This window comes from Lupinus angustifolius, unplaced genomic scaffold (genome assembly GCF_001865875.1).
Source record: "Lupinus angustifolius cultivar Tanjil unplaced genomic scaffold, LupAngTanjil_v1.0 Scaffold_45_21, whole genome shotgun sequence".
In the NCBI taxonomy this organism is placed as follows: Eukaryota; Viridiplantae; Streptophyta; class Magnoliopsida; order Fabales; family Fabaceae; genus Lupinus; species Lupinus angustifolius.
Genome location: NW_017721773.1, coordinates 12851 through 31049, shown reverse-complemented (window position 1 = coordinate 31049; position 18199 = coordinate 12851). Strand labels below are relative to the sequence as shown.

The following is an 18199-nucleotide window of genomic DNA, read 5'->3' as shown; positions in this document are numbered from 1 at the left end:
GAGTTAATAATTTTGTTGCCGCATCCCAACATTACTGTGAGATTAGCATTTGATTTTGTTGAAGATGCTTTGGGATAGGAATAGACAACCAAGATTTTGTAGATGGATTACAAACGAATAACTCAATCAGATTCTCGTAAGTAGTATGACATAGAATTAGTCCATTACATGAATGTAAGACTCTTCTCCACTTTGACAAGAATCCAAAGACATCATTAGACACACCTGAGAATTGCTTCTCCTCTGGTAACGGACACAACTCAATTTTTTCATTATATTGTTGTACCGTATTGAGTTGACTGAAGAGGCATGTGTCACTCTTCATTAACATATTTTAAGTTTCTTTCAATGCAAAATATGTTTCATTAGTAACCTTTGAGAATGATTTGCTAATGGAGTTGCACATGTTGATTACCTTACTTGGTAACCAAGAAAGTATTTCCAACATGTTGTCTTTAGACAATGTCATGGCTAAGATGAGAGATTTTTTAGAAAGCAAAAAAGGAATTTCTCTAAAGCAAGAAGAGTAGGAAACTAATAATGAATTTGTTGTATTTTACTTTAGGTTTTGTAAATCATGTCTTATGAATATATATAAAGGAAGGTTCAAGCTGATCTAATTTAATATAATCTTAAAATATCTTATCAATATATATACCAAACATAATTATAATTATAGTGGACACTTTATGATAGGGGTGATAAATGGATGGATTTGGATTTAGATGTTAATGGATGGATAAAAAGCTATCCATTAATCCATATAAATCCATTTAAACTACATTGTAAGTTATTCAATCCATCCATATCCAATGAATTTCAATCTATCCAATTTATCTATGACTCTCTTTTCATGGAGTTGGATGGATGTATATTCAATCCATTTGATTTTTTTAATTGGAACTAAAAAAATCTATTGAAAAAATCATTATTTTAAAAACTATTATTTCAACTAAACATATTTTAAAATCAACTTTTAAAAAAACATTTCTAAAATTATTTAGAAATCAATTTTTTTTAAAATGATTTTTTGAACTTTTATAGAAAAATATTTTTCTCAAAATTCTATGAGCATGTGTCATTTAAGGTTCTACGTGTAAATTATTTAACAAATACTTTTAGAGCGTAATATTTATGCACTTTCAGTATAAAAATTTATACATAATCACTATATCATTCACTATTCATTTGGATTACTTTTTTTGCATAGTCAATGATAATTAAATATAAACGGTGGATGATGCAGTAACAATATATAAAACTCATATATTGGTTAATGCATACACTTTTATCATACATTTATATGTTATGTACTTAAGAATCAAATTTTAATATTAACTACATACATATTTCCTATAATTGGTATCAATTTAATAAAATATTAAAAGTGAGAGTGAAAATCATGAATGAATTTGCTTGAATTTAGTTTTTTAAATATTAAATGAGATTGAAAATGCAAAGAAAATCATTTTTTTTATTTTTATTTTTGGATGGATTGGATATCCATGCAAATTGACATATTTATGGATATTCATTGAATATAATGGATGGATTTGAATCCATCCATTATCAACATTATTCATTGAATTTTATCTATTTAAATTCATTAGCTCTAACGGATAGATTTAGTTTGAATAAATTATAAATTGTGGATAATTTTGTCACCTCTACTTTATGAGATAAGGATTTTCTAAATCCCAAGACAAGTGATGAAGCACTATAAGTGCTATTACTTGGGGCCAAAGTAGTTTTTTGGATTTGTTGATATAAGGATGTTTTTATCAAATTAATAAATGATAAAGAAGTGTGTTTCTAAGGCTATAAGATAAGATGGCGTGCATGTGATCATTCAATATATATTCCATATTACCTAATTTTGTTTTGTTTTGAATTAGTTTTATTTGGCTTTACTAGTGTTATCTTTTCTTCCTATCCTTTAGTTGAGTTTTTATGTGTAATCCTAAAGATTTGTAATATATTGAAAAAGATTGTTTAAGAAGATACTACATATAGTACAATTCCAATAGTAACATTTTATGAGAAGAACAACCACATATTCACAAACAAATACCATGGCAACAAAAAAATTAAACGGGAAAGATGAACATTGAAGTCATAAGGGAAGCAAGACCATTAGCCAAAAACTTCTTCCACAAAATATACATAAATCCATATAGATATAGATAATATCTAAAGATATATAGATAAAGATCTAAACATATTAGAAATAATATATGATTATATGATCGTGTTGAAATTTGCTCCAATAATAATAACCTAATTAAAATCCTTTAGTTATGATTTGAAAGGCATAAAACGTAAAGAAATAATCATCGATCAATCTGCTCAATAAAACTCATAACAATTTCATAACTTTAAAATGTACATAATATATATATACTGGTTACAATCAAACAGAATCTATATGTATTTTTTTAAAGAAAAAATAGATCGGATTTAATAACAGTGTCTCACAATGGAAAACAAATTTTAACTTATTTAGAATTATATTTGCCATTTTCTAGTAAGTCTTGTTAGCTTTTGTTCTTTGAATAATGCAGTATGCACACCAAGTGCATATGCTTCAATCAGCAAGAAAGAAAGAATGAATGATGCAGAGTGAAAAGAGAGAAGAATGAATGTTGGTTTAGAGAGGAGAAGAAGATAGGATAATGATTCGATGAATATGCCTCAAATTGTATTCAAAGATCAATAGAATTTTTCACTTCAATACAATACACAAAGCTTACTATTTATAGCTACTCATCCTAACTAACTTGCCAACTAACTAGCTATATTAGGAAACTTAACTAACTATTACACAAAGCTGAATTATCTTCCAATAAGTCTTAGTTATTGCATTAAATTTTAAACTTATTTATACGATTTTATTGAAGCTAAAGTGTAAAACATATCACATATGTTATTGGATGATAATTTTATCTTACTTGTGATATTTCTTTGTAGTGAAACATTCTTTGTTGATTGTTTAATTACATATTTGTGTAATTGTAATGTTTTAAATTTTTGAAGTATATAGTTATTAAATATGTTATCTAATATTATAATTTTTTAGAATTTTAATCTAAGTTGAGTCAACCGATTCAACCAATAACTTATATTTTCAGACATAGTTAATACTCCATCCATGACTTGATTTTAGAGAAGAGCAAATATGATGAAAAGACTATAATGAACTTATCTCTTGTACTGGACTCTCTGGTACTAAAATATGTGGAGAAAATATTTTTATAAGTTTTTTATTTATTTAATTAAGAAAATTAAATAGTTATTAAATACTAAATATTAAATCTTATATAGTTATTAAATATGTTACCTAATATTATAATTTTTTAGAATTTTAATCTAAGCTAAGTCAACCGATCCAATCAATAACTTACATTTCTAGTCATAGCTAATGTTCCACCATGACTTCACTTTAGAGTAAAGCAAAGAGGATGAAAAAACTATAATGAATTTCTCTCTTGTATTGGACTCTCTTGTACCAGACTATATGTAGAAAATATTTTTATAGGTTTTATATTTATTTAATTAAGAAAATAAAAGACAATCTACACTCTTAAATTTTTTGAAGACCATATATTATAGATTTAGTACTGGACACCCTGATCATACAAAAACAATTTTTGAATAAGGTATTCAACTTTAGGATGAATCAAAAAATAAATTTTTATTAGTTCTAACCTTCTTTATTATGAAGAGAATGAATCATTTTATTAAAATATCACAAAAATGGATTAGTGTTTGTAATAATTTTTATTAGTTCTAACAATTCGGAGAATGATTTGATAGAATTAGTGTTTGTAATAATTTTACCGATTTTAATTGCCTCTGCCTTAGTCTACCTTCTTGTTTATTGCCTAGGGTATTAACAACAAAAAATATATACATAGATAGTGTATAACTATTATACATTGTTATTATATTATTTACCATTCATATCTATTTTTTATTGACTATTTAAAAAATAATCCAAAATAAATAGTAAATGATGCAATGAATGTGTATAAATTTTTACACTAACATAATGTATAAACATTTCACATTTATGCCTAACGAGCTTTGCTAGAATTTAGAAGCTAATTATTTAATTCAGTTTTTATTCCATATATCATGAATCCTAAACGTGGTAAATAAATAGTTTTTTATATTCAAATTGTAGAATGACCCACAGTCAACGCTCCAAAAAAGAATGTCAAAAAGATTAATACGTCTATGAGTTTGATATATTATCACTATATTATACATACTTCATATTTGATTATTATTAATTATTCTTTAAAAAATAATACAAATAAATTATGGATAATATATTATCTTTATAAATCTTTATACACATAAAAATAATTCTAGTTTTAGTAAAGCATTCTTATTAGAATGTTACTCATCCAGTATATTAGACAAGTTGAGATTTATGTTGAAATTAGGGATGACAATCAAAACTGAACATGTGGGTATCCACCTGAACCCAACCCGAAGTTAGCAGATTCAAGCTGTTATTATTGGGTTTGGTTTCGGGTTTTATTCGATGTTAATTTTCGGGATCGGATTTGGTACATGTGATACCCGAGCCCAAACCCGCCCCGAACCTGTCACAATTAATATTTTAATATATATTGTGGCCACTGATTTGGATTTCTTATTCATATTTGGGAGCATTTTTATATATTCATATCAATTCAAGAAGACAACTTTTGTTTATATTTGCCACTATTAGTGTTATAAATATTTGCCACTGTTAGTGTTATTCATTTTGTGGCTAAAATCATAGTTATATGGTTTTGTTTTATAAATTATATATTTGCCTTTAGCTAGGCAGTGAGTTACTGCTTGAATTATTTCGGGTTCTCGTCAAGTTTCGGGTAACCCGAAACCCGACGAGTTCGGAGATGGTAGTGTTAGTTTTAAATCCGTAGAGTTCGGGTTTGAGTTCGAGTTTTGTAGTTCGGGTCGGGTAAGACAAACCCGACCCCGACCCACCCCGTTGCCATTCCTAGTTGAAATTAGCAATAGGAAGGACCGACAAAGATAATATTTTCTCATTTTCAAGCCCATAATATTTGTGGGTACCCATCCGGGTAGCAAAAATATGTGATATCCAACCGATTTTTAACTTTAATTGTATATTTATATACTTTTTAATAATCATAAATTTATAATCGTAGTTACATACTTGTAATTTATAATAAAATAATAATAAAGTATATTATATATAATATTAAAATAATAGTAGAAAACTATAATATATAAAAAATTAATTAGAAATTAAATTTATAAATTTGCTAGTATTTTTACACGTACCCATAAGTTAGATTTTTTAGTCATTCTTAGTTGAAATAGAATCTTACTACTTTTTTATAAAGTGGGTAAAATATTATCATATTTACAATCTATAATTATCCAATTAATTTAAATTCTTAAAAATCAGATAGAAAATATGCCCAATAAAAAATTAATTAAATGTTATGAATAGATAAATCTGATAAGTAAATAATTAAACTATACAATTCAAATTGAAATGATTAAGAATCCACATGAATCCAAAACCTGATAAATATATGTTTAATATTGAAATTGAAGAATTTCCTTAAACAACATGCTACATGCAAACGGACGTTGATTCAAGTGGTACATGCTTAATTTCCCTTAAACAAGAACCCGCGTTTGAATCTTGTGGATGGAAAAAATGTCAGCTGGGAGAGTTAGCCCCACATACTTTGATTAAACTTATTTTGAATAAAGAAAATTCTAATATAATCTTATTAAATTTGATTAAACCAGAATAATCAAGAAAGTGAATAACACAACTTTAATTAAATAAAAAACAAAACGGTACTACAATATTCAGTTTTATTCTGGTAAAAAAAATAGAGACATATTATTTAATTATAAATAATTACTAATTATATAAAACTTTAATTTTCTTTATATAAGTATATATTTATAGATAAATATTAATCACCGTTATAATTAGAGTAAATTACATTGACCTCCTGAGTTTTAGCGAAATTATACAAATCACCCCTCACTTTTCTACACCTACACAAACCCCCTAATTTTTATACTTTTATTACCCTGACCACCATTGCATAAGAAATAGGTGTGATTTTTGAATAAAAAATGTTATAAATGCAATTAAGTTAAACAAAACATAGTATACTAGAGAGACAAGTCCAAATAATATATAAGTCGATACCTATTTATTATTTTTGGTTCGTTACGATATAGTATAAGAGCGATTTATACAAAATCTCTTTAGAATTGTTGATGCATTTTGTAACAAAAAATAATAAAGATACATTGATTTGTATATTAGTTGGATGTTTCCTCACAATATACCATGTTTTGTTTAACTTAATTACATTTATCAGATTTTTTTTTAAAAAATGACATTTATTTCTCATAAAAGTGAGGAATGATTTATATAATTTCACTAAAACTCGAAAATATCAGTGTAATTAACTCCTATAATTATATACTTATAGATAAATATTATATAAGACATCTTTTACATTGATATTGGATATATTGTAACAGAAAAAGGCAGCAAAACCCTTTTTTACTTTCAACCCTATCTTCTCAACTCTCGAGGAGACTGGTTCAATTGGTATCGTACCAACAAGCTGTTCCGCTTCCGCAGACTTGGTAAACCCACCAACCATCTTAACAGAAGATAAGAGATCCTGTAACATACGTTCGTGCACACTCTCTCTTCCTTATTATATTTCAACCAAATCAATAGAATCGTTTTTTCAGCGCAAGTTTATGAAATATGGGTGGCAATGGGAAACAACACAGGTGGAAAATCTCTCTTCATCGTTCTTCTAAATCCAAGTTGGATCCAAAAACACCTCCAAAAGAATTCATATGTCCAATTTCCGGGTCACTAATGTCCGACCCGGTTATCGTCTCTTCGGGTCAGACGTTCGAACGCGTTGCCGTTCAAGTCTGCACAGATTTAAACTTCTCTCCAGTTCTTGAAAACGGGTCCCGACCCGATTTCTCAACCGTGATACCGAATTTAGCGATCAAAACGACAATCATCAATTGGTGCAACAAATCCCACACCGTGCACCCGCACGCACCGGATTACGGTTCTTTGGAGAGCACCGTCCGTGAAATGATGGCGGCGGAGGCGCCAGAAGAACGAATTAGGGTTTCTGAGAAGGAGCTTCTGAAGAACGTGGCGGAAAATCCACCGGTTAATTTCTCACACGCTGCAACTGAGTTAGGCACCCGAATCAACCACTTCGATTCTGGATCCTCAGAGGAATCTGTTATCATTGGAGAAAGCCATGGCACGCCGTTACCTTTCACGATTCGACCTACGTGCTTGTCGTCCACTTCTTCGACATCAATTGAAATCAGTGAGATCGAAATTCAAAACCCTAGCGGTCCAATCTCCGAAGAGGAGGAGAAATTGCTAACGAATTTGAGAAGCAGCGAGGTTTTCGAGCAAGAACAAGGTGTGATTTCACTGAGAAGCATCACGAGGAACAAAGAAGAAGCTAGATTTTCTCTTTGCACGCCGCGATTGCTTTTTGTACTGCGTTCGTTGGTTCAATCGCGATACACCGTCGTTCAGGTCAACGCAGTTGCTTCATTAGTCAACCTTTCTCTCGAGAAGCGAAACAAGGTGAAGATCGTGCGGTCAGGATTTGTTCCATTCCTCATCGACAATTTAAAGGCTGGATCCTCTGAGACGCAGGAACACGCTGCGGGTGCACTCTTCAGTTTAGCGTTAGATGATAATAACAAAATGGCAATTGGTGTTCTTGGTGCGTTGCAGCCACTAATGCACGCGCTAAGATCGGATTCTGAGCGAACTAGTCATGACTCAGCACTCGCGTTGTACCATTTGACTCTAGTTCAAACCAACCGAATCAAGCTTATTAAACTCGCAGCAGTCTCCACTCTTCTCTCAATGGTGAAATCGAAAACAAGGGATTTGGTAAGTCGGATATTGTTAATTCTCTGTAACCTTGCGGTGTGTGTTGAGGGACAAACGGCGATGCTGGATGCCAATGCGGTGGAGTGTTTGGTGGGTTTGATGAGGGAAAACGAGTTGAACTCGGAGTCAACTCGGGAGAATTGCGTGGCGGCGTTGTACGCGCTGAGTCATCGGAGTTTCAGGTTTAAATTGTTGGCGAAGGAGGCGAAGGCGGTGGAAGAGTTGAAGAAGATTGAGAAAACGGGAACGGAAAGGGCCAGAGAGAAGGCTAAGAGGATGTTGCAGATGATGAGAGCCGTTGGAGAGGAAGAAGAAGAGGGGTTGGAGGGGACTCTGGAGTCGGGCGGGTTGACTCGGAATTGGAACCGAGTTGGTGGCGGGTCAACTACATTTTGATTTTTCTTTTTTGAACAGTTTATATACGTGGGTTCTGGTGCAGTAGGAAAAAAGGATAATTCGTACTGGTGAAGTGTCTTTGTTAAAGGGTGACGGATTGGAGTGGTGATGCATCTGAATTGGTAGTAGCTAATTTATGGTGTTCTTGGGATTGTGGATTTAGCGTGTAGATCATGGAGGTAATCATTTCATGCTGCAATGCTTACCAGTATGCTTTTTACATTTATTTATTTTATCGTATAATTTTAGTTTTAGTTTATAAATTATTAAGATTATAATTTGTTTAGGTTTACCTACTTTTGCTACAAACTGAATGTAGGCTGATATGTGATATATTTAGTTTTTTTTATTGTACTGGTATTACTAAGGGTTTTGTTTATGTATGGTGGAAAAATTATTTGTTTACATATTAAATTACAGGAAATTGCATGAAACTATTTGTTTACCTCATGATTATTTTGGTTGTTTTTATACTGTTTTGAAAGTATAATTTTTTTATATTTATCCTCCTATATATTTTTGCTATAATCTTTTTTAATTTTTAATACCTCATGAGTCATGATAAATATTAAAATAAAAGATAATATGAAAATCAATATTAATATTTAGAAACACCATTAAACCCAAATAAACAGAAATTATTAAATTTGAATTGGATAATTCACAAAACAAATAATCTACAAATGAAGCAATCCATGTATAGGTCAATTCAAAAAAACGAAAATGTCATTGAAATTTGAAAGGTAAAATTGGAAATGAAATAGGTTGGAAAAATAAGTAACATAAAACGCAATGCACAATAAAAAAGATATCACTCTGTGCTTGATAAGCACCTGACTCAACTAAGAAGCTTATGAGAATATTATTTTAAACAAAGGTAAAAGTCAAATTTAACAAAAACATCCAGCTTGTTTATTTCGTCGTATGGGCGCATTCATACATAAGATGGCAGCCTTGAATTTTCTCTTCAAAGGCAACAAAATGTGTACTATGTATTTCTTGTTTTTCATTAGTTAAAAAATGTATATATTTATTTTGTGTTTTACTTTTTTGACCAATAAAAAATAAAGGGTACATGAAGTTATGGCTGACAATGAACTGAATCAATTCGATATTTGTTCGAAACTTGATTCGTTATTTAGCTCGATAATCTTGGTTCATGAACCAAATAAGCTAAAATTGAGCTCTTTAAATAAACGAGTCAAACTTTAACTGGAAATTAAGCTCGTCTCCCCAAAATCTAGAAACGTTTCTCATACACATGCAAATAACAAACAAAACAACAATTAAATTCTAATCTATCTCAATCTAACAACTAATTTAACATAAACCAATAACTCAAACAATCCAAGTATCTCCTTTAAAACAATGATAGTCACTTAGTGAATATTAGACAGTTCATAAACATTAACCCCTCCCTTTTTGAAGGAGAACTTAGAAGAAATAATAAAAGCTATAATCATATTAGCTTGATGTACATCCAATCAGAAAAGTGTGATTCTGGGACATGTGTGTATAAATAGATATATGCATGAAATACCTTAATTATATATAATATATGGCGTAATATATAATTTTGATGAAGCAAAAGAAAAAACAAAAGTTGCACCACCTATGAATCTATTAATGCACATTCAAATTACATTACATAGTATTAATATTCAATTTAAAAATATTAAACAATATGCATGATAAAATGTACATAGATAAAATGATTGTTATCCTTTTTTTATAAGTAGGTGGAATCATATTATTATCATAGCAATGAAAAGGGAATGACTTTCATTTTAAGGTCGCAGTGATTTAGAGCACATTAGGCACATACAGACATACAATGATCTTTAAAGTTCAAAATAAAATGGTCAGTAAGTTCCCAATGATAATTGAAAATTCATAATTATTATTTGAATGATATGAAGTAAATAGAATGAACAAACTACAATTTGAAAAGACAATTTTAGAACTCAAATACCTATATCTAGTTTAGAAATGAAATGCTAGAATATACTTGAAGAGTTGTACAAAATTATCTTTATCGAAGACACAATTATTTGCACAAAGGCTTGGAATTCTCAACATCAAACGAAAGTAATGCCAAGTCAAATATCACAATTCAACCAAGATGGTTATTTTTATTTTTATTTTAAAGAAAGCAAAATTGAATTAAATAGCTAGAAAATCTATAATTTAGCTAATTCAAGTATCACTCCTTACGAAGAGGATGCAATCAAGATTAGTTTAGCAATTTGAAAATACTCACAAACACTATCTCCCTAAACTAAAGTAGTAAAATATCAAAGGTTCATTATTAGCAGCGTGGACCTATATACATATCTAAAGGCACAAGCATAAAAAAAAAATCTATCATTATACCTTTATTATGCACACTTATTATAATGATTCACTTGTGATTACAAAAGGTTTAGAAAGTCAAGTTCAAAGTATGAACATATACAAAAATTTCACTTTTGTATAAACATATTCTTATGTGTGGTATTTAAGTACCTTAACCAAATATCAATCCTTACTTTTAACCGAAAATCTATTTACTTAATTATAAATATATAAAACTTATGTAAATAATAAAACTTTGGTTTTGGCAACTCATGACAACAAAGACACATTAAACAAACCATAGATATACATAGGACAAGTACTTACTAGTGGATAGAGTTGACTGATAGAGCATACAATATACTTTATATTCATAGAAACTTATTTGGATGAGCAACCAAGACAACATTTAATGAAATAAAATATATATTTTTAAGAACCAGTCAATTAATCATGTTATAGATGGAATGAATGGAAAAGCATAGACCACAAAGTTCTGAAATTTTATTTCATGTCAAGCAATCACATAAATTCATTTGGGCAAGAATATCAACTATAGGTGACATGGACAACATACAAGAATGTCTAAATTATGGTAGTCCATTGATGCATGTTCATCCACCTCAAAATTTAAAATAGCAATTTATCAAAACAATGGACAAGGTATTTCAGTTTATCTTTCTAACGTAATTCTAAAGCTAAGATGGATATTGTTCAAATTTATACATACTAACCATAAGATACTAAATATTGATTTGATCCAGTTACGATAACATAAACAATGAGTCACACAAAAATTTATATAATGCTATTCCATTAGCTATCCAATGATATAGACGAGAACATGCTCATAAATTAAAGGTATTATTAAATCTTCCACAAATAAAATTGTCACTAACATGACAAAAACAATAGATCACGAAGTGAGATGAGAAACACAACAAAACAAACAAACAAACAATCACACCAGAGTCACACAGAGAAAGGGTATATGAGGCCATACCTCAAGCCTAATAGGAAAGACCAACTGTGATACCACTATTATAACACTCCGTTTTTGCAACTTAGAAACTAAGACTTCATTATAAAAATATGATAAAAGTTATAGAAAATTAAAGACAACGTTATAAAATCATAGTGAATTTAAAATTCATTTTCGTTGACATTTTCAAGATGCAAAAATATGTAGTATTATCATTACCCAAAAAACGAGGTATCACATTCAACCTCAAAACCCTGATTTATATAATTATCTATTTTTAAATATGTAGCATTACAAAATCATTAATTTGGTCTTAACATAATGATTATAAAAGACATCATGTGTGCAAAAAGAATTACTCTTAAGTATTTTTCATAGAATATAACTTATACAAAAATTAGTTCAAAAGACCAAGGTTATTCCTAAATCAGAGCCAATAAATCCAACATACACAATATAGTTAACTATACACTAATTAAGTTCTTCTTGTATACATTTCCATCAATGAATATCAAAGTACAACTGGAGCCAACCTGTTCATACACATAGTATAGGTCAAAGAAAAGACAAAAAAAGGGAGTAAGAACCAACTATGGCGACCGCATTATAATCAAACAATATCAAACATATGTAGATGATGCATGAAGCTAGTGTCTTACATAATAGGATATTCGCATACCTAATTAATATATATTTCATGCAATGTATATGCAATTCAACCAACCAATCTCCATCAAAATTACAATACCTGAAGGCCAAGATCCTAGTGGGAAAGCAACCGGGAGTACATATATTCTTAACAACGGCAAGTAATAGTTATGTTTGTTGTCCAGTACCTCTATTTGAGGTGCTTACGTGGTAAGCCCAGTCCGTTTCATGATTCTTATCTACCGATCATGAAATTCGTAAGGGGGTGTCAGAGATCGTTTAGCTTTCATGTAGGACTATCCTGGTCATACGACTTATAAGACTGGACCTTCATTGGATCATCCCATCTAAGCAATCCATCAATGCATCTTGACGAGTCACCGTCATTGACGCCCCTATCCAATTCCTAATGATATTGCTATCATCGTATATTTTCATTTTCTCCAACTAAAAATGCAATGATGTATGCACACCGATCAAAGTTAGTCCTGTAAATACTTTTATCAATATTGTCTCAATTTCAATTTCCAATAACATCACCTAAGTTAGTGGTCTCAGTCCCAATGCAATTTTTTATCATATAAATATCCTCATGCGAGTTGAAGACATGACTTAGTGATCTAAATAAGTGGGTAATATCCCAAGACCACTACACTTTTAATTGTGTGAATAGTCATAGACTCCCAAGTAACTGCAAATAATTTTCCTTCACATATGAATTTAGTTGTGATCACTATCGCTATAATATGTCAAACATAGACATCCACTACTAATTATAGTAGTCTAATAATAGTAAAAAGTTATATCAGTAAGCCATCATTATCAAACATATAAACATTCAATCAAGATACAATATTTTAATATTCATGACTAAAATGATTAAATGAGGAAGTCCATAACAATCAGGACAATTGACCGTTCATTAATCATTTTAGTCTAAGGATCCTCCAACTAATAAATATCATTGGAGACCCCAATGCTACGTTCTAACACCACTATGTCTAATGCTTCTCCCTCATCTGGATTTATGTAAGCTCATATATCTAACAAATAAACTAATTCTCTCGTTGTCTCCCCCAAATTCAGAAACTTTTCTCATACACATGCAAATAACAAACAAGACAAGAATTAAATTCTAATCTATCTCAATCTAACAACTAATTTAACATAAACCAATAACTCAAACAATCAAAGTATCTCCTTTAAAACAATGATAGTCACTTAGTGAATATTAGACAATTCATAAACATTAACCTCTCCCTTTTTGAAGGAGAACTTAGAAGAAATAATAAAAGCTATAAATCATATTAGCTTGATGTACATCCAATCAGAAAAGTGTGATTCTGGGACATGTGTATATAAATAGATATATGCATGAAATACCTTAATTATATATAATATATGGCGTAATATATAATTTTGATGAAGCAAAAGTTGCACCACCTATGAATCTATTAATGCACATTCAAATTACATTACATAGTATTAATATTCAATTTAAAAATATTAAACAATATGCATGATAAAATGTACATAGATAAAATGATTGTTGTCCTTTTATTATAAGTAGGTGGAATCATATTATTATCATAGCAATGAAAAGGGAATAACTTTCATTTTAAGGTCGCAGTGATTTAGAGCACATTAGGCACATACAGATTGTGAATACATCTAACTTTCTTTTTAAAAACTGGGCTATGATAACTTTGTTTCCATTTGAAGTTTTCAACCAATACTGAAATATGTTCAAGCATGATTCAAAAGTACATTGAACATGTGTAAGAGAGGAAAATAATGATTTTGAACAAAAACATCTATCCTACTTGTCAAATCTCAGTCCCCATATATAAATGATTTATATAAACACATATCTCATAATTTATAAAAATGTCACTTTTTATCCTGACACATATAGCAATAACATGTTTCTCTATGTATAGAAGAAGAGAAAACATGAAATAGTTGAAAGAAGTGTGGATGTCATAGGTTTGTATGCATATGAAAAGAAAGCAATGTGTATAAGGATGAAATGGAGGAGGATGTTGGAAAAGATTTGTGTAGTTTGTTGGGTTCATCTTTATCTATAATATATAAAAGGATAATATTTATAGGTAACAAACTTTAATAAAACCAATTAAATAATAAGACTTCGTTAACTAAAAGTTGTATTATAAGTATTCATTTGTAGATAATTATATTTATTTTAATTCTATATTACTAATAAACATATAATATAAATAAACATTATTTGTAGTTATGGATAAAATGATTAAATGATAAAGATAATGATATGATATTAAATATGTTATAATAAATATTATGATAACCATAACTAATTTAACCAAGAGTCGCAAGAAAGATAAGGTTATAATAAATAATATAAGAGATATTACTTAATAAATTATTATCAAAGAGATAAATACTTTAAGTATAGTATTTCAAACATTATGAATAATTCAATATAACGATAAAATAATACTTATAACACAAATTAAATTTTTAAATAATATTATTTTCACAAAAACTCGTTATCAAATTATATATATATATATATATATATATATATATATATATTCACTTGGACGTCAGCTAACCAATAAACTAACTTTTTTTCTAATAGAACAAAATATAACATAGTAAATAAACACTAAAAGATCTATAACTATTCTAAAATCATATTTATTTTTAAATAAATCTACAAAAGTAAATTAAGATTTTTAACTCACATTAAAAGAATAGAAAATTGTAGATGTTACAAAACCCATTTAACTTCAATAAAATATAACATGGGTATATTCCTTATGTTGAAGTATGATAATTCTTTTGAACTATGATGGTTAGATTAGACAATGTTGATGATAGTTGAGACTTTACAAGAAAGCTTCATAGTTCAGAGGCTCAATATTGAAGAGAGCGGTTGTTAATGAACTTTACTATAGATGTTCCATAATATCGAAAGGAATCCTAGTAATGGAGACTTATGCTACATTTTCCATTAGACGACAGTACGAGAAGTTATACTACAAGTTTGAAGCGTTAGGTTTTTCGTAACATCGTCAAGGATATTCGGAAAGACTTACACTGAATAGAGAGCATGGGCATGTTCTCATGTGAAGGAGTTTGTCAAGAGAGTTAGAGATTAAACAATGTGAAGTTGAATATTCACTAAAGTAAATATTGTTATATAGATTTTCCAAGGAGCAAAATATTGTCTATTTCAATAAATGTTGAGATTGTTGGAGATGTTCGAAATATATTTTTATATGAAGTTTCACGTTGTCTAGTATTGAAATGGAGGTGAGAGACCAATGTTATAAGTTGAACTCAATTCCCTTATTATAATATGCACTGCACCAAATATAAGCACAAATGTTAGATATTTTATGGAACGGCAAGCGCACCGTATGGTACAAGTAGTAAAATCCGGTAAAGTACTGGGATATCGTCATCGGAGAGCAGGGTGGATTTACACTAATTCCTACAAGAATTAGTTGAGCAACTATTTACACGAATTTGTTTTATAATTTGATAATAGTTTTGTAACAAGGTTAAATTAAAATAAAAGGTTAAATGTGAATTTAAAAGAGTTTTGATCGAAATTCATCATCTTTCCCTTTTTACATCCATAGATTCAATTCCAAACAACTTGTGAAGTTACTGATTTTGATGCACATTTTTGGCAATTCATTTACATCAATTTCTTGAGTGTAAAATCCTTAGATAATCACTCAATTACTAATTCCTTGGCTAATTGATTGATTAACTAGCATTAAAAACAATGTAAAAACAATTCATACATCATTATCCATTCCTGAAATAATGATGTATGAATGAAGATAATCCAAATCAGTGTCAAATTTAACTTTCCAACTAAACTTGAACCCAAGAACAAGAATTCAGTAGCTAATTAAACTCATGCATTAAGAACGTGATAAACTTCCCAAAATCAAATAACAATTACATTAGAATTGAATCCAGGAGTACAAGGTAAGAAGATTACTTTTCCAATCCCAACAACAAGGAACTAACCACTCATCCTTGCCATTACAACACTTTGATCATGAGAAATACAAGAAATTATGGATCTAAAGTCGTTCCCACGACTTCTCCCTTCCTCTCTAGTGTTTCTCTCTCTAAAATCGTGGGAAAAAGCTTGGAAAATGGTTGGACAATCCTCCTTTGCTTTTTGTAACCGCCTATATTTGTTCTAGACTTCTGGTCTCTCGCTCGAGCTAGAGATTCCCGCTCGAGCGAGAGAGCAAATTTCAGCATTTAAAAAAATCTTCTCGCTTGAGCAACAGATCTGTCGCTTGAGCAACAGATCTCTCGCTTGAGCGATAGATCTCTCGCTCGAGCGAGAGAATCAAAGTTTTGAACTTGTCTTTTTCGCTTGAGGGAGGTGCTCTCGCTTGGGCGAGAATGACACAGAAAGTTTGACATCCAAAAGTGGAAGTTATCGCTTGAGCGACAGTCCCCTCGCGTGAGCGAGGGACAAGTTGTGATTTAAGCATTTTTCCTTGAATTAGCAATTGTCGCTTGGGCTAGGGATCTAGAGCTCCCTTTATGCAGATTCCTTCAATTTCCATCTTTTCTACTCCTCATTCTTCTGCAATTGACACAAAAACATGTAAGATCCTTAAACAAGATTAATCACAATAGATTCTTTAGAGTTGTGTATGAATTTCATCATAACTACACCAGAAGTGCCCAAAATTTATATGAATTTCCTTCACAACATGACACTTAACTACCAATTATAAGCATCAACTAGTAAGTCACTCGTGCATTCGTACGAGATGATATTTTTTTGCTGCATAGTTAAAAATGCGCATGTTATTTGTGCACTCACATGGTTAAGAGCACACATATTACTCGTGCATACACATGGTTAATAACATACATGTTAGCTCATGTAGTCACATGGTTAATAACTTACATGTTACCCACGTATTCACATGATCAAATATGTTCTAATACATAAGGAAAATAAATGATAATGTGTTATTCAACTTCCTATTAAAAATGTTACAAAGAAAAACCAATAAAACAAAATTGTCATAAACTCCTCTATGACATATTGCAAAAAGTCATATATTTGCAATGTCAACACCATTAAGAACCATATAACAAAACAATGAACTTCATATCCACTCTTTCCAAGCCAAATTTCATATAATTGATAGAATTATCATGCAACCTAATAACTTTATCAAAACTCAACACGACTTTCAGTAACCAAGATGAGCAAAATTGTGATACTAAAATATATGAAAACTCAAACAACTTTTTGGATAGATGAATAACTGATTTTTGATTGTGTCAAATAACTCAATAAGTGATTTTTAATAGATTATGGTGTAAATAAATGATTTTAACTATATATGTTTAGCAAAATTACACTTATTCTTTAAAACTTGTTTTATATGAGATATGATTCTAAATTAATCTCAACTCATATGTTTGATTACGTAGTGTGGATAGATACATAATAATATCACAAAACATTTTAGGAGGGAACAAATCAAGGAGAGAGTGATATGTGGCAAGTGATGATGTGAAAGAAGTTTATTTTATTATATAATTAATAGATTATTAAAATATATTAAAAGATACATTATAAAAATGTGATTATGTAGTGTGGATAGTTACATAGTAGTGCCATGAAACTCATAGGTTTGATTATGTAGTGTGGATAGATACATAATAGTATCATGAAATATTTTAGGAGGGAATAAATCAATGAGAGAGTGATATATGACAAGTAATGACGTGGAAGAAGTTCATTTTATTATATAATAATTAATACATTATTAAAATATATTAAAAGATACATTATAAAAATGTGATTATGTAGTGTGGATAGTTAC

The 18199-nt window shown here is 29.7% G+C and overlaps 1 protein-coding gene across 1 annotated transcript; it reads left to right on the top strand.

Moving 5' to 3' along the window:
* Positions 1 to 6597: 6597 nt before the first annotated feature.
* Positions 6598 to 8537, top strand: LOC109338826 (U-box domain-containing protein 38-like). Its single transcript, XM_019576157.1, has one exon. The coding sequence runs from the start codon at positions 6794 to 6796 to the stop codon at positions 8366 to 8368; it is 1575 nt and encodes a 524-aa protein (XP_019431702.1). The 5' UTR covers positions 6598 to 6793; the 3' UTR covers positions 8369 to 8537.
* The last annotated feature ends 9662 nt before the right edge of the window (positions 8538 to 18199 follow it).

What these genes read in the sequence shown, in the direction of transcription:
- LOC109338826 (XM_019576157.1), top strand. Translation starts at nt 6,794, where the DNA reads ATGGGTGGCAATGGGAAACAACACAGGTGGAAAATCTCTCTTCATCGT.